The sequence below is a fragment of the Sciurus vulgaris genome (genome assembly GCF_902686455.1).
Source record: "Sciurus vulgaris genome assembly, chromosome: X".
NCBI classification, from domain to species: Eukaryota; Metazoa; Chordata; class Mammalia; order Rodentia; family Sciuridae; genus Sciurus; species Sciurus vulgaris.
Genome location: NC_136471.1, coordinates 20,677,649 through 20,696,253, shown reverse-complemented (window position 1 = coordinate 20,696,253; position 18,605 = coordinate 20,677,649). Strand labels below are relative to the sequence as shown.

Sequence of the window (18,605 nt, the reverse complement as noted above, 5' to 3'; positions counted from 1 at the left end):
GCAAGTACTCTACCACTGAGCTACATCCCCAGTCCATTTTTTGAAGTAGGGTCTTGCTCAGTTGCCCAGACTGACTTTGAACTTGGATCCTTCCTCCTTCGGCCTCCCAAGTAGCTGAGATTACAGTTGTGCACCCCCTTGCCTGCCCTGTTTAACCACCAAACTGTTTTATATAATGGTTCTGTACCATTTTCATTTTTACCAGGAAAGTACAAGAGTTCTTATTTTTACATCTACTCTTTCTTTTTAAAAAATCCACACTTATATTTTTCTTTTCCCCCATCATGGCTATCTTACTGGGTGTGAAGTGATGTTCTTGTGGTTTTGATTTGCATTTCCCCAATGGCTAATGTGCTGAATGACTTTTCATGTGCTTACTACCCACTTGGATATTCTTTTTGGAGAAATACTCCAAAGTTTAACTCCTTTGCCTGTTTTGCAGTTGGGTTTTGTTGTTCTTGTTGAGTCATATGATCCTACTTATTAATCATTATGCTAGGTGTTGAAAATATAGTGATGGATAAGATACAGATCCTGTCCTCAAGAAACTCACAGGAGCATGGGAGAACCAAAAACAATTTTTTGGGGTACCAAGAATTGAACCCAGGGACCCTGAATCACTGAGTACCTCCCCAGTCCTTTTTATTTAGAGACAGGGTCTCACTAAGTTGCTTAAGTCCTTGCTAAGTTGATGAGGCTGACTTTGAACTTGTGATCCTTCTGCCTCAGCCTCCCTCTAGGATCACAGGCATGTGCTGCCACGCCCAACTCAAAAACAACTTTTAACACAGTGTGGTAAGTTCAATGACAATTATATGCTCAAGTTCTCATAAGGGTTTCCAAAAGGGGTCTACTAGTGGAGGTGAGGAGCACATGTGGAAGTCTTCCTGGAGGGTATGGTACTTAAACAGTGTTTCAGTCAGCTTTTTACTGCTGTGACTCAGTCTAGCCAGCACAATTGTAGAGGAGAAACGGTTTATTTGAAGGCTCATGGTTTCAGAGGTCTTAGTCCATAGAAGGCCAGCTTCATTCCTCAGGGCTCGAGGTGAGGTAGAACTTCATGGTGGAAGAGCGTGGCAAAGGGAAGCAGCTCACATCATCAGGAAGAAGGGAGAGAGTGAGAGAGAGTGAGAGAGACTCCACTCTCCACATACAAAATATATACCCCAAACCATGCTCAATTAATCCCATTAAGGATTAATTAACTGATTGGGTTAAGACTCTTACAACCCAATTATTTCTTCTCTGAGCTTTTGTGCATTATTTCTCATGTGAGCTTTTGAGGCTTACCTCACATCCAAACGATAATGAACAGAGTCTCAAAGTATGGGAGCTAGGTAAAGGGGTAGGAAAGTGGGCATTCCAGAAAGAAAACCAGGAGCAAGCATGAAACAACATGGTAGGTGCAGGAAACTATAAACATTTGCCTAGTGTTGAAGTGAGTCCAAGACAGACAATGGCAAGAGATGAAGCTGGAGAAATAGACAGGGACTAGATCATTCCAGATGTTATAAGCAATTATAGTGTGTGTTTAGAATTTATCCTGAGAGTTATGGAGCATCACTGAAATGCTATAAGCAGTGGAGTTACATAGTCGAACTTATTTTAGATCCGAGCTCCCCCATCCTTTTCCACATCACATTATAGTATACATATCATGATGGTTTTTGTATGTCACTCTGGGGGAGGTAGATTTGTAGCTGCCTGCTACTAAACATGATAGGCTGCTCCAGGTCCAACATAGCTGATGTAAGAAGCAAAGATTGGAACACTGTTTTAACTGGAACATTCTGATAGTCATGTGAAGAATAGATTGGAGGCAAACAGCACTGGTAGGGTGTTAGGTTAAACTAACTAGGCATAGTAGAGTAGGTGAAAATGATTAGCAGATAGAATTGACAGGATTTGGTAGAGTCAATGTAGGGGGTAGAGTAGGAAGTGTCAAATAATTGACTTGGACCACTGCGTAGGGAGTAGCATGTATGAAAGGGATGTTTATGAGTTTAGAGTGGGACATAAGATTTTGATTCACTTTGAGACGATTGGTCGGAGGTGCCCAATATATGGTTATTGTGTTCTAATAGGCTCTGTTGGCTCTGGAGAATGGAGTCACATAGGCCAAGGATCTAATTCAGTGTGGAAACACTTACAGCTTTAAATGTAGTCATAGCAGTGATTGTATTAGAGATCCACCTTTAAATTATTTCTCATCTCATAGTCTCAAAGAGGCAACACGTCTTATATACCATGTGACTCCAACCTCTTGAGCACAACTGAATGTAACATAGATTAAGCAGGTGACTCAAGTAGGGTCAACTGGATTGTCTATCATGAGAATCAGGACTGGGGTTAAGTGACTGAATCAATTCCTTATGGGGCCATCCTGTTTGAAGATTACATAGCTCAACAGTTCTCAATATGTGGTCCCCAGATCATCAGTATCGATTATCTGGAAACTTGGAAATGCAAACCCCATGCTTCATTTCATATTTACTGAAACAGAAAATCTGGGGTGGGTCCCACTAGCCTGTTTTACAAGCCTTCCTGGTGCCTCTGGTACAGGCTTTCATTGATGTAGACCTTAACAATATGGCTACCATTTCAAGAGTAGCCTTGACAATCCACTGAGTGCTGAGCAATAAACCAAGAAAGATGGTTTACAGAGAGGAGCAGAAGACTGAAACAGAGAAAATGACAGACAGGGAGACCAAGTTGTTCCATGAAGCCTAGTTGTTCCTTATACAACTGGAATTTGTGAAAATTTTTCATTATCATTATGCAAACACCTTTTATTTAATTGGGCTTTTTTTTCTTTACAATAAAGGTAAACTGACTTCTCAGTTGTGTTTCCAAAATTTTTCCTGTGTATTTACTGTATGGTGGTTATTCCAGGCATCATAAAAGATAGCAAGGATGGCTAGTCCTGGTTCTTACTCTTGAGAAGCCCAATTTAATGGCAGAGACATATAGACGATCTTAAAATCTTTACCTGAGATTAAACACAGGGACACTTAACCACAGAATCACATCCCTAGCCCCTTTTTGTACTTTATTTAGACACAGGGTCTCACTGAATTGCTTCAGGCCTCACTAAGTTGCTGAGGCTGGCTTTGAACATGTGATCCACCTGCCTCAACCTCCCGAGCTGCTGGAATTACAGGCGTACACCACCATGCCTGGCCCAATCTTAAAATCTTTATATGGTAGATGGGTACTGAGTTTTGAGGTCACCTGGTAAACACTAAAGAAGTATTAGCTGCATCTCAGTGGTATCAGGTAAAGCCAGAGACCTCAAGGATCATTGGTACAAACCCTGATGGATAAGTTTACAAAGAAGAGGAAGAAGAAGGGGAAGTGTTCCAAGTAGAGAGAAAAATGCACAGAGATATGGAAAACTATGGTGTGTATCTGAGAAACAGTGAGTGGTGTAAAGGCAAATGAAAATTAAAGATAAAAAGTGTGATTTACCTGTTGAAAATAAGGGAAGAAGCCAGGCATTGTGGATCATGCTTGTAATTCCAGGTACTCAAGTTTGAGGCCAGTTTGGGCAACTTAGTGAGAAGCCATGTCAAAATTAAAAAGTAAAACAAAAGCCAGAAAGGGTAGGGTGTGTGGCTTGGTGGTAGGGCACTTGCCCAGCATGTGCCCTAAGGTCCTGGGTTCAATCCCCAGAACTGGAAAAAGAATAGAGTCTTCTCTCCACCCCCACCCCATTTCTTTCACTATTTGCTTCTCAGACCTTTTCACATACATATATGTCTTCATCCCAGTCTTTCAACTCCTGAGAGACATCTTTTTGATATGCAAACATCAAGGGAATGTAAGAGCCTTACTTCTTTATAGGGGGAGGGGAGCTGGCTACTTCCTGTCATAAAGATATGAGAAATATATTTTTTCTCCTGATAAACTGAACATAGGTGACCTCCTAAATTGTCATGATAAAGTTAGGACAGAATTTCGTTTGACGAAAGGTACTCTCAAGTCCTCATACTTGGAGTAGTTATTGCTTATCTCGAGAATGTGCATGTAATGGGTTGTATCTGCTTGGCTGTACATGGGGGTGAGATTCCTTTATGTTTTTGCAATCTGTTAGTGATACCAGTGGAGTGTTCAGTTGGGGTATAGGTTCTTGGTGTCCCAAACAAGGAACTGAGCAAGGCACAAAGAAATAACAAGCAGAGTGTACATTTATTCAAAGTGAATACATTTCTAAATGTGAGTACATTTCTAAAGTGAGTACATTTCTAAAGGAAAGTGGAGCAGGTGGAGCTTGAGAGAGTGGCCCAAGGCCCTGATAACTGGGCAAGTCTTGTCTTGTATATCCTACCTGTGGACCTGATTGGAGATTATACCCCACTTTTTCCTATCGGTTGCTTTATTTTTGCCTAATTAGAACACAGAACTTGTGGTGGGAGTTGCTATGGTGATAAGCCCTCCAAGGCAGGAGTTGCCATGGTAATGGGATTTATTGTAAACAGGAGCATAATGACTCATCTCCCAGCTTTGTACTCTGGTCAGCATTTTTCTTGTACCTTGCCTCCACCATCTTGATGTCCCTAACTTCCACCTCATTAAAAGTTGCCTGTGATGTGTATCACAATCTGGCTTAATGCTTATTCGCTAATAAGTGCATTTTTTCCCTTTACTACCTTTGTGGAGAGGATTTTTGACTTGGGAGATTTCTTGTTCGATTATTTTTCTCAAGGTGATTTCATCTGTGCGGTATACACTGATGAAGTTTCTCCTTTTCTAAACTTCACTCAGGCTCTTCTGAATTGTCTTCCCAACTAGGCCTTGACATTTGCACTTCCATGTCTGTCTTTGCATGTTTCAATTTTAGCAAGAATCCTGCTAATTTGTTTACCCACAACCTCCCACTGCCATATCTGATCCAATTCTTCTTCCTTTCCCCTCAAGGTGATGTCTGATCACCCTGGCCTGTCTTCAGCAAGAATCCTGTTAGAACAGTTTAACAAGAATGTCCCCTCACCCCTGATGTTTCCTCTTGGTCATTTTCCCTCCACTGACCCCCACCCTGCTCCTCAACTATAACTTTCTACTTTTCCTGGTTGTATTTAGCATTTAACCCAGTTCAATACTGAGATCTCCTTTCCTCTATTGCAACAGTTCTGGGGAAAAAAATCTGTTTTTACTGCTTTATCTACTGTACAGCTCTGGTTTTCTTTGACAAGTTACAGAAAGCAGAGGGAAAAGATGAAACTGAAGGGCAAGTCTAAGGCCAGAGCACAGAGAGCACTGTGTTAAAGTACACACTTTGGTCAATAGGCATGGAGGAGCTATGGAAGATTTTTAGTCAGGGAAGTAAAATAAATCGTTTTTGACTTTAGAAAAATCACTCTGGCAGTAACGTAGAGGTGGGTTGGAAGGGAGAAGGGGAGAAGGGTGAAGTAGCACAGCACTGAATGCAGACATGATAATTTCAAAATGCCATTTAAGGTTTATAAAAAAAGTCTATTATTACTCAAAAAGTTATTCTTGTATACATAATTTTGTGTGTGTGTGTGGTGCCGGAGATTGAACCCAGGGTCCTGCACATGCTGGATAAGTGCTCTACCACCGAGCTACATCCCCAGCCCTCAAAAAGTTATTTCTGGACTGACTCTTCTGTTAACAATCCTAACAATATCTGGAGCTGAAGCACAAAGAACATTTCTCCAAAATGGGGAGAGTGGAGGACAACAATAGTGAATGTGGCTGAGGTTCATCACATTCTTTGGCCATTTTTTTTTGAGGGCTTTTGGTGTTCTTCTGGCCCAATGACTCCAGAGACCCCATGCCTCTTTAAGTTCTGGAATATTTCTGGTGGTGCACATTAGGAGAAAAGAGTTGCTTATTGCAAGGGTCTCTTCCATTTGCTGGTGGCTCAGCTTATGGTAAACACTTATTTGATATTATCAGTGAGGTCTTGAAACTGGGGTGTACCTGTTAGGACTAATGACTCATTTATTGACAGCTAGAATCCCAAAGTTTGACTACTGATTGCCTGGACTCTTGTAGGTTCAGGCTTTCCTAATATAACCTCCCATAAATGAAAAATTTTAACTTGGGACTCTGTTAATAGAAATTAAGAAGGACTAAGACACTTTGAATGAACTGAACGCACACATTTATTAAAGAGTTAACAAAGGCACATCAATAACCACTTACAATATATTTATATATATAATTAACACAGACAGGATTATCTCTTAACTGCCAATTTTCCCCCAAAATAATTGTTCAACTCTTCAGGTCATGAAAGCTAAAGGCAAAGTCTCAGTCCCAATCTTATGCTTTCCCACCCTCTTCTTGAGAACTACACTGATCCCTGATGGGCAGATTATCATCTGTATCCATATTATGTCTCTAGAAAAACATGCTGATTGTAGACACTCCTCAGATTCCTTCAAGTCCAGTTTTCAATAAACAGGCTGGCTGCTTTAGTGGGTGCTACCTCTGCTATTTATCCACTGTTACTCCATGATTTTTCACCTCTCTCTCCCTTTGCATTTGCACATAAAGAGAATGCACTGTATCACTTATAGGGAGACATCTCCGTGTCTCTCATCAGGAAAACTTGCATTTTGTATGTGTCTGCTGCACTTTGTACTGGATAACCCTGCCCACTTCTGCACTGTGCACAATACAAAAATGCTAGAACTTGCTTTTTCTTTTCTTTTTTATGTTACCGAGGATTGAAACCAGGGGCACTACCACTGAGCCACATCCCGAGCCCCTTTTTTGTATTTTATTTAGAGACCGGTCTCACTGAGTTGTTTAGGGCTTCACCAAGTTGTTGAGGCCAGTTTTGAACTCGAGATCCTCCTGCCTCAGGCTCCCGAGTTGCTGGGATTACAGGTGTGCGCCACTGCACCTGGTCTAGAACTTCCTTCTCATACTCATTTCTGAATCTGGTTCAGAATTCTATGCTTTTGCTTTGGGCGTGTCTATACAGATGAGTCAGACTTTCTATACTTCTCACAAACCTTACACTATGTCCTGGTGGCTGCCCCGTCTATCTAAAGTATTTTCTTTGCAGCTGTTTGCTTTTGTTTCCCAGCTATACACTGTCCTCCTAAGGAAGATGTGTAAGTTAGTTACTAAATGGAAAATCTGGGAGGGCTCAGTTAAATGGGGATTTCTAGTACAGGAAAGAGCCAAGTTTTAAAAAAATCAGAGTATGTGTGTTCACTTGTTGAATATTAAAATTAGATCACCCCAGAAGCAAAATCATGTATTAGTCCTATCTCTGTTATGCTCTGTACAGATGCCTACCATTCTGGCCTGTGGAACTTTGAGATGTTCACCATCTAGGCAATATTTTACGTTCATTATTATATCAGAACTTTCCTGACAATTATTAAATGACAAGGATCTTCACATTTTGGCCCTCGTGAAGTGGTAAATGACTGCTCCATTGTTCAGTAGGAATTTGATGCTGTTTCTAAATTTTGAGATTCAAAGTCTAGAGGTGTGCTTCAGTAAAACATCTCATTTATCCATACACGTGGTTGTCTGATGTTCAATACTGTACCACTGAAGAGTCTTGCCTTGTTAAATAGAAAAACTCCCAGGAGGGGCAGCACACAAAGCCCTGCCATTCCTTAACACCAGAGTGTGATTTTTCTTAGATCTCAGCTATGAGCTGCTCTCCATAGCCTGAGATGCCCAACAGGAAAGTTCTGAAGTGAAAAAGTCCAGATCTACCTAAGAAGTCAGACCTGAGAAGTTGCTACCACAGGGCTTTTAGAGGACTACAGACCACGATCAGGGATAAGAAACGGAGGGGCTTAGAAGGGTGCTGTGCAAAAAAGAGAAAGTTGGTTTACATCTGGTTTTGTCTGTGGTCAACTTTCTCCCAATCAATAGAAACTCACTTTCCATTTTGACAACAGTTGGGAATGCCTGCCCTGAATTCATACCCATCTAGCAGTTTCAAAGAGAAAGACATAAGCTGAATTCTGGGGAGGCCAAAGACCTCTTGTAAATGTCTGTATACTGAACTGGTTTTAGTGCTGGGATTATCAGACTCACAGAAACACATGTGACACCAAAGGACTTCTGGCTTGTCAGGAAAGGCCAAAGTGGAATCACATGAGAAATAGTAAAATAGGGCACAAAGAGCAAGGGGCATCTATATGGTACAGCTGATGCTGGACAAGGACACAACCTCCTGTCTGGCCCTTGTCACTGTAATAGAGGTCAATAATACTTTATCACCACCTCTGATCTAAACTCTCTTCACCTTATTTTTCTACTAGCTGGACTCCAGAAGAGGGATCATGTAGAGAATTTCAAGATTAGAGTTTTTTGAAGCATTTAGAAATTGGACAGAATAAAGTGTTATCAAGTTACATTTACTATCTTAAAAATAAAAAATGATTATCCTTTTATTTCTGTGTCATTTATTGGAGATAACCAATTTTAAGTGACAGAAAACATTTTATTGGAACAATTCATGCATCTCACTGTCATGAAACCAGTGATGCCCATCTTGAAAAGGATGAAATGGACAACACTGGTTTCATATGTTACACAGAAGATGCAGAATGGAAATAAATAACTGGCACATACAAACTTTTTTTTTTTTTGCAGTGCTGGGGATTGAACCCAGGGCCTTATGCTTGAAAGGCAAGCACTCTACCCACTGAGCTATCTCCCCAGCTCCACGTACAAACTTCTAATTACTTGTCTTAAAACATTCCTCAGGATTTCTGAGGCACAATGGAAACCAGTGAGCGTGATCTCAAAATTCTTACTTTTCTTTTATTAAAATGTCTTTCTTGTGTTAGTCATTTCAATCTTATAGGACTCATACATCTAACACAACAGCTGTATTATCTACATAATTCAAAATACTGAAGGTATTTGGAAATAAGTCTACTACATGTATGAAATATAACGTTGAACCAAATCACAAATTTAAATTTTATATTAGAATTACTAATTCTAATTAGCAATTGATATATTTGAACATGAATAACTTTGAAGTGAACTCCTAATGTGTGAATATGGATTCATAAAAAAAGACATAACCAAAGAATTTACATACTTTATTAAAAGAACAAAAAATGACATAAAAGTAGCATACTAAAATGAGTTGCATAATGTATACTTCTAAACACAAACAAGCACTACAGCACTATAACTTGCAAAAAAAAAGTCAAAGCATCTGCCGTTGAGGGAATGAGCTATTGCATTTAGAGACAAAACATTATAGGAATGGTTTTTATTTATAAAATATTCCAATCCTTATTTAAATCTATAGTTGTTGCACAGTGTTAATAGTTTTCTTAATATAGGTATTTTTTGCCATTTTTCTGTCCCAAATACATGCTTCCATTGACTATATTCTGGATTGCTTTATGAATGCATAAAATTAACCCTTAAAAAAGAGTATGTTTAGGAGTATCCTTTTAAAAAAAATCTTAATTTATATCTGGTCATAGTTGCACACAACGGAAGTCTCATCTACTCAAGAGGCTGAGGTGGGAGGACTGCTTGAACCCAGGAATTTGAGGCCAACCTGGGGCAATGCAGACATACTCCATCTCAAAAATAATAAACAAAAATTCTTAATTTTAAATGAGTGTAATTGGGAGCATGGGAACTAATTTTTAACTTTCTAATATCTAAAGTGACAACAATAATAATAAAAGAAAACTTATATTGGAAAGTTCATCCTCAGAATCTAATGACAATGATGTTCACATCATTCCCTCAACTGCTAGACACAAAAGACAACAATAAAACAATTTGGTTTCCATTACTAACAAATAGCATTTGTATATAGACATAAGCTTTGGAACCATGCAGTTCTAAGATAGATAAATCTTCAGGTTATGTGTTTAGGAGAAAAAATGCCTACTCATAGTCGGGTTACTTTTCGGTCTTTTTACAGAGGTATTTTTTATGTAGAAGATGACTAGTGAGGATTTTTACAATATCTGCAGAGTGGTAACTTATTTCACAGTGATATTTTTTTTCTTTTAGATATACCATAACTGAGGATGGGTTCTATATAAAAATAAATTTTCTCTGGAATAATTCAGCTATTGAGTATTAATGAGCAATTCCCCTACAGGCAAGGACAAAAAAGGGCTGGAAACTGAATTAGTCAAACTGAACCCTAATGAGGTGATTTTTTGGTCTCATATACATTTGTTATACTTTGTTCCTTAATTTGTTTTACTTATAGATAGCCACTGTATTTAAGCTCCAAAGAATGAGACCCAGATGCTGTCAGCAGGCACACCATGTTGTAATTTCATCGAATATCTTCTGCCATGCTTCTAGGGCCTTTTCTGCTATTTTATGGATGATATTTCCTGACTTAAAATGTCATATTTCAGGCTGGGGATGTAGCTCAGTGGTAGAACACTTGCCTAACATGCATGAGGCCCTGGGTTCAATCCCCAGCATGGCAAAGAAAAAAAAAACATGTAAAAACTCATCTCTCTCCTATTGACCTTATGAAAATATATTCTTGTGGCTTATAAATTCACAAGAAAATGTGAAAACAAGGACATAGGTTACATTGGGAAATTATGTTGGTGAGTTCCTAACTACAGAATGAATGAATGCTGACATTTTACATCAATGGAAATGTTTGCTAGATTGTCAGGCTGTTTGTTGTATGATTATATGGCTGACCTATGAGTGCTTATGAGATGAGGAAGTAAAAAAAAAATTTCTAACCATCTGGCCCTGAGCTATTTAACAACTGTAAGGCTTGGATTGCTTTCTGACTTTGGCTTATTTTTCTGTCTCCCTTTGATTTTTGTGCTGGGGATTGAATCCAGAGCCTTGCACACATTAGGCAAGCACTCTACCACTGAGCTACATCTCAGTCCTATTTTTCTATCTCAGTGAGAACTAGAAAACAGGGCTGCCATGCCCCCGTAGTAGCTCTCCTAACCCCAGGATGTGCTTCTTCTCCAGAACAAGAGCTACATGCTCCAATTTGTGAAGGACTCAAAGGACCTAGAGTGATCTATCCCTTAACCTTTCTAATGTCAACCTTTTCTAGGTCTCATTTCCTGGGCAGAACAAGAAAGTTCCATGTCTATTTGTAGTTGGTGTGGAGCTAAAACTGGCAGAAATGATCAGATCGAAACATTCTCTTCCAGCTCCTATGTTATGTAAGATTTTGGCTGGTTCTCTTCTTAGTTAAAACAAAACATTGGGAGGCTGAAGTGGCACATCAAAGTACTCTGTAATCTGGTAAAGGCAGGTCAGAAAACAGCTTCCACTGAGCAGGCATAATGTAAATCAAGTTATTTCCAAAGTTGTGCCAGAAGCATGTTTTCCTTTGTTGAAGGGGATGACCTGCCCTATACTGGTCATACTTAATTGTTAAGTTACATCTCTTGACTGCCTATTTGTTTGGGGGCCTGAATCTTAAAGGAGGAAGAGAGAGGTCAACAATAGCAATCTGACTATTACTTAAATACATATTAGATGACATACATATTAACTGATGTATATAGCAATAATTTTCTGGGAAACATGAAATCTGATTTGACCACAATGAGAATAACTATTTTGCAACTTACAGCATATCTAACTGCTTTAAATCATTAAAAAAAGTAAACTTCTGGTAGAAACCCACTTGGGGTGTATGTGCGTGTGCGTGTGCGTGTGTGTGTGTGTGTGTGTGTTTTCAGTGGGGGTTAATTCACAAAGCAAACAATCTTTGCTAGTGGTCTTGCTGAAAGAAAGACTTCTGCTCTTGTTTAGTGCTCTTAGTTCAAGTTGACCTTTCCCTGTTACCAGCCTTCTCTTATGGTGAGCTGCAGCAAACTAGAAAAGCATCCACAACAGCAAAGCAAAACCCCTCCTTCTCAAGGCCTTAGAAATACCTCTTTCTTACTAATGTTTCCACTATCATCACAGACTTCTTACGTTTAAAAAAAAAGTTCCAAGGATTGCTTTCATGGACTATGTACATAAGTGCAAAAAAGGTGTGTCTCACACATCCGCACCCTAACTGAGACAATCAGGTAACGGCAGCATATGTCTCTTAAACACTGTCAAGGGGTCATTCCACAGTATCTTTATGTATGGTTTTTCAAATATGAATTGGTTTCAAAATATGTTTTAGTCATCCTCTAATCCTCATGTAATTGTGTACATAATTGCAGAAAACAGATATGTTACATGAATAGGATAATTTTAGTTATAAGAAGGGGTCAGGTAACATTTCATATATGCAATGTTTATGTTCTGCTGTCAAAATACTGAGGAATAACCCAATCCACACAACAAATTCTATAAACTATAAAACCTGACTCTAAAATCCATGTGTTGTAAACTTTTTGACCAAAAAGTCACACAAGGAAACAAATTCGGCTTTCACATAAGACTTAGGGATTTAAAAAAAAAATCAACCATATCTGTTTTCTGAGTTTTGAACTGTATCTTTGACATGCTTATACTGTCACAAACCATGTATAGTTTAAAAATAAAAATTTCACACACACACACACACACACACACACAATGTCTAAAGGTAGCCATGTTGTAGTTTTGTTGCCAAAGCAACAACTAAATATAATTAGTTAACAATTATTATTTTTGTATAAAGGTAAATTTGTTCTTAAACTGTGAACTGTAGAGAGTTGTTATGGACTGTGATCTACATTTTGCCATGCTTCAATGTCAGTTTAGAACCTATCTAGATTGGATGACTATATGTAGTAAAAACTTAAACTTTCCCTAACTGTCCTTCAACATTAAATCCATTAGTTACTTAGAGATATAAAAAGTAAAAAATATGAACCTTAAAAACTAACAATAAAAAAATGAAAACATGGCACCAATTAGCGAATTGGTGCTCAGAACCTATATTTGTAGTTATATTTACAGTTTGATTAGACTAGCAACTACATTTTCAAAAAAAAGTTATATTTTTAAATGCTATTTCTTCTATTGCCTTCAACAGGCACTGGTAAAACTAGGCCACTATCTTACTGAATCTATTAATCAAAATTGGGAAATCAAATTTCCCTCATAAATTTTATTTAGTTCTATTTTAATGTATGTGAAATGTATGAGTGAGAAAAAGAATGAAGACTCCAGTTTCTAACCATTCTGAGTGCCACAGCCTACTCTACAGACTACAAGAACTCAGAAAACTTGTGGTTGCGTTTACCTGAGAGCATCCTCGTCGACACTCTCCAAAGAGGGTTTTGGAAAAAGAACCAAATGATATCCCAAGTAGCACATGAGCCTTCTCTCTTATTTCATTAAATGCAATGTAAATCTGGTTCCTTATTCAGACATCAGCACTATGCTTACTGGTCATGCCATTTATAAGTGATTCAGACTGTAAAGACTAATTTTGGTTGGTTCCTGCTGATGGCAGGGAGGAGGTACTGGCATTCTCCCAAGCTGGAGAGCAGGTGAGCTGAGGGCTCCCATTAGGGAACACAGCCAGTGCTGTAGGACAACACTTATGGCAAGATCAAAGTGCTTTAGCATGTTCAGAAACGGATGGAGTAGGGAGAAGATGGCTTTCATGATTAACTACAAAGTAAAGACTAATCTAGAAAAGTGAAATGAAATGCAACAGCTGGTAGTGGAATCATGCTCCTATTGCAAAAGTAAATACTGTATTTAAATAGCAATTTTATGAATCCATTTTTTAATTTAATCTTAATCCCTCTTTAAAATATATTTATGCTATGGTCACAGAGTGCTTTTTGCAAAAAATTGAAACTACTAAAACCCTCTTAAAAGATATTTTTAGATTATTTTTTCTGTATATATGACCCGTTTCAGCCAAGTTTCAGCACTCTTGCATAGTTTTGCAAAAGGCTGAGAAAAATGGACAAACAATAATTTGGGATAAATAACAATAGAGGCCCTTGTAAAACACAAAGATTATAAACTGTTAACTAAGAATCACAAATGGTTAGAATTTCATATATACAATTCATCCAGTAAATTTGTGCTTAGAGTCACTGATTTCGTGACTTGTCTTTTTAACTGGAAATTTAAAGTCTAATGACTTATTGGTCTTATTTTCTCTTGAAAAGAGATAAATTTAATAAGTCATTGCACAACTAGCTTAAAGAGTACTATCTTAAAATTGCATCTCTCAAAACTCTGTTGAATTTGATGAAAACTTTAGGACTTTGAGCTTTCTTTCTTTAAATTCATTTACATAGCAACTTTAAAAATGTCATCAACATAGAAACTTGTGGCTGCAAAATACAACTACCATGGATATCCCCTATTGAATCTCTTCCTACAAATAAGTCATTTTTTAATGTCTTCCAGTGCTTAAAGCAATATGAAAACAACTGTACAATAGGTTTGTTATCTATGTACATCTATGCCACAAGTTTAAAACGTTCAATGAGATAGTATGTTGCATCAAAATGTCAAACTACAGAAAAGTTCATTTTGCACAAAAATTCCCATCTCCATTGACCAGCTCAGGTGCTTCCTTCCTGGATTCATGTGATCAGATCTGCCCTTCTGGAGAGGCACCGGCACAGATTATACAAAATTCAGTTGCATACACAAGGCATTTCAAAAAGACATACTCTATTTTCTTTTCTAGCAGTGTTAAGATTTTAGGAAACAAATTTAAGTGGTTCAAAGAGTAAACCAGGAAAAGTTAGGCCAACTCTTGATCTCTTGCTCCAGGCAACACTGTCAACAGATAACAGTGGCTCAATACAAGCAAGACTGTCTAGAAATCACTGTTGACCAGGATTTGGATTGATAGTTAAGATCAATAGGATACAAACTACCAGGGATAATTTAATTATCTTATATTCTGAGTCAAAGTGCTTTGCTCATGCTTTGCCCATGGAGTCTGAAATGTTCTGAAGCAAAATGTGAGGAGAAGGAATAATTGGGAGTTCTGAGTCCTACAGTTGGCTGGGCACCCTTGAGCAATCACGTGCTCTGGGTCTTAGAAAATAAGACTGCGAAAAGTCTTCACCATATCCATTGTTCTGCAATTCAAACCTACCAGCTGGCTTAAGGTATCCTAAATCAGACTTTTTCTTTGATTGTCATTTTCATAAAGGAGAAAAACAACATATATATTTTATGGTTTTATACCTTCCCATGGGAGAATATATATTTAGTAGAAAATATTAAATCTAAGTTGTGTAAAATATCATATGTTTCTACCACTGTATAATAATGTTAATAACTCCATAGAGTGGAGGAGGTATGCTATGTAGCACAGGAATGGATTAATTGCTATTTTTACTGTGTGCAACTATTTCATAAGTATTAGTAATGAGAATTCAGCTCATTTCTATGGAATATAGCCTCTCTATACTAACCAAAGTGTGCTAACACCTCTATTATAATTGTGAAACATACATAAAGGCTAATGATTCCAAACAATAAGAAAGCTTGGGTAGGATGCATAGGACTCTGATATTGAAGTCTAGGCAGGGAAAAACTTGCCATGTATCACAGGCACTGGCTCCTTCACAATAAATGTTTAACAGAATTGGAAATTCAGTGAAACTTTAGCTAAAGACAATTGTGGACATCTTTCCTAGTTGTTTTGCATAAATCAAAGAGTAATTTTAAATGTCTCCCTGCCCCCATCTCTGCCATTTCTCCGAACCTGTACTCAGGCTCCCTCTGTGATCAATAGAAAAGATTGTCCATTTGGGGAGGAAAGGCCTCATTTGGAACCAATTCTCTTTCACCCTGACTGACTTTTGCTAGATTGCCTCTTACTTATTATTCAGAGTAGTCTAAAGAGCACGAGCCATTTGCATTTGGAAATGGCACTTGTGTAAAAGGTTACAATGCAATGGTTTTACACACTTTCTGCCAGTTCGTAAAAACTATCTCCACTCCCCCATCTCTCTGTTTGATTTATACCCTGCAATTAGCATACCTTTAAGCTCCCAAGTACCAGTTTCTCAGCTGAAGATGACAAATGGTTCAATTTTAGACACTCAACCTAGGAGACAGGATTTCTTGAGACACAAAAAAATGTAATGCGTGCTTTATATAATTTTTAGTATAAATGCTGAGAACTTCATTAAAAGGCAAAATTATTCTTTTTTAGGCTATTTAAGAGGAGTGTATTAGGAGTTAATGTCTTAAGAAGTTCCTTACTTTGGGTGGGTAATTATTTCTCACAAAAAAATCTAGTAGGCTTACTGAATTATGCAGGGTCAGAGCTACAGGTACAAATTATATACATGCATGTTTATGAACAAATTTTGTGCACACTCAAAAGTGAGGCCTTTTAAATGTCTGCCTCTAGAAATCTACAGAAAGATTCTAAAGAGAGCATATAAACATGAACCTGTCATGTTTTCAAGCACATAAACTTCTGTTCCCCACTAGTAACATTTTAATTTTTATCAAACACCACACATAAACAGCAAAACACTATAGTATGTAAGGACTAATTCCAATCCAACCCAGTACAACACAATGATGTGGAAATTGGTACTGGACATATTTGTTACATTCTAAATCAACCCAATAGACTATCCTGTAAACACAATAGTAAGGTAACACTTCAAAAACATAAACATTTATCCACCAAGAATGTAGAGTAAACCAACAGTACACTGTGGAAATTAATTTAGTATACTGGTTATTGGAAAATCACAAATTTTATGGTCTTATTCTACCCAATAATTCAAACAAGATGAATAGTAGTTACTAGTTTTCTATTTGTATCTTGTTTTACCATCTCCGCTGATTTTTCATGTTTCATTTTTTATTCAAATTTGTTAGCTGGTACGTTTGCTTTGTTAATATATTGACTGCACCATGCTTATTGTTGTGTTGGTAGAAGAGGACATTTGAGAATACATATAGAAAGGCCATATGGAGGTTCTCATGGAGAGATTCCGGTACTCCGTAACTCTGCTGTTCAGAATTTCGACTAAAATGGGGAAAAACAAGAGAAAGAGTGAGAAATATTGAAGAGATATTGCATTCTGAGTTAGGAGATTAGTTCTTGTTTCAGTTCTGAACTTCAGTTTTACATCTGTGAAAGTGGGCTGTTGTGAATGATCACTAAACAGCCATACAGCTATGACAGTCTATGGGAAGTTCCCATTGAGAGCTATTTTGGAGAGCTGTCCTCAATTAACAGAGTTACACTCTATTGTTTCAGGCATTATCTAAACAATACCAAAACTTTTTGCCCATTATCCACCCACTGACTGATCTTCAACAGGTACATATTAGAAAAATGTGTTCAATACCAAACACTTTGAAATAAGCCAATATTAAATAAACCTCACACTTTACAAGAGTGTTTTAAAGCCATGCAGAAATAGCCTAAGTGTGGCATATAGTAATGTACAAAACTGTTTTTGACCTTTAGAGAAATTTTCAATACTTCTTAGATATCAAATGCCTCTACATTTTCTAATGGACACAAGCAAAAAGAACCACTCTTCCCATGTGTATTTTGTTGGAAAGTTAGTTATAATTATGACTTTTGTTTACCTTGACATGCAGTAGCTATTGAAAATGGAGCAAGGTATTGGCAAAATCTATAGTCTCATGTATGGTGCTTTTCCCAAGTTGCCACTATCCCAAATGACACCCCTGAAAACTATTACCATTTATGTTTCCTTCTGTTATTCCATGGATTCAAAAGTGTCTTTTAAAAACAGTCCTTATGATAAAAGGACTTGTTTATCTACTGTACATCTGGCAATCAGCTCTGTTCAAAACAGAGTTGGTGGCCTGTGTATCCTCAGCAGCAAAGAAGGATTAGCTGGGAACACAACTGCTGCCTCCTTCAAACGACAATGTGGCTGCAAGGACTTCATATTTTCAATGACTAACATAAGCAATTCAGAGTTGGTACACTTATTTAATGTCCTTAGAATTAAGATACCTAGCCCTCTTAAGTGGCTTCAAAAGATACATGTGCAAGTGAATGATTGGTCAAATTGGGTGCTACCATGGGCTCTGGACTAGGCAAAGAGGAGATTAAGGGTGCAAGGGAAAAATCCCAGAGCAATGGAATTTTTAAATAACATGATTTCAATGAAAGTAATGATTAAATCACTTGATCATGCCACTCAAAATTCAAAACAGCTGGAGCAATTCTGGGTGACTTATATGGGAAGCAACATAAGGCAGCTGACTGTAAATGCACTATTTTCCACAACGTCATCTGAGAAGCATGACACTTAGTGTCTTTAAGATAATCATCTCAAAGATACACAGGGAAACCAGAAAAAAAAAAAAAAAAAAAAGATAATCATCTCAGTAAAATCCTGACAAATATTACTTTGGGGAGGGGTGCTGGGAATCGAACCCAGGGCTTTACACGTTAGGTATGTACTCTACCACTGGGCTATGTCCCTGGCCCTATTTTGTTGTATTTCAGTTAAAAAATGAAGCTATAAAAATGTTCAGGAATCAGAGTTCAAAAGTGACCTATGTGTTTGGCTAACAAATAACACCCCTTTAAAAATAGGCATCCATTGCAGAAATTGTAAGCTGTATTTTCTAAAAAGAACATGCAGTTATCAGCTGTCATTTCCATATTAAAAAGCACATTTTGCCCTCTCATTTCAATTTGGAAAATTTAGAATGTGTACATCAAGCTCTATGTCATAAGTGGTATCTCAATGAAA

The 18,605-nt window shown here is 37.7% G+C and overlaps 1 protein-coding gene across 15 annotated transcripts in view; it reads right to left on the bottom strand.

The window, feature by feature from the left end:
* Positions 1 to 9,036: 9,036 nt before the first annotated feature.
* The window catches only part of MBNL3 (muscleblind like splicing regulator 3), a 122,359-nt gene continuing 112,790 nt past the window's right edge, over positions 9,037 to 18,605 (bottom strand). For 11 of the 15 annotated variants that reach the window (XM_079122680.1, XM_079122679.1, XM_079122681.1 and 8 more), the window contains one exon: positions 16,748 to 16,888. Coding sequence is in view for 4 of the 15 variants with exons in the window: in XM_079122682.1 (XP_078978808.1) it covers positions 16,755 to 16,888 (134 nt within the window). In the remaining 11 variants the exon portion in view is untranslated. Of the gene's footprint in view, positions 16,889 to 18,605 lie in introns of all 15 variants that reach the window. The other 4 variants (XM_079122685.1, XM_079122682.1, XM_079122687.1 and 1 more) reach the window with 1 other exon arrangement.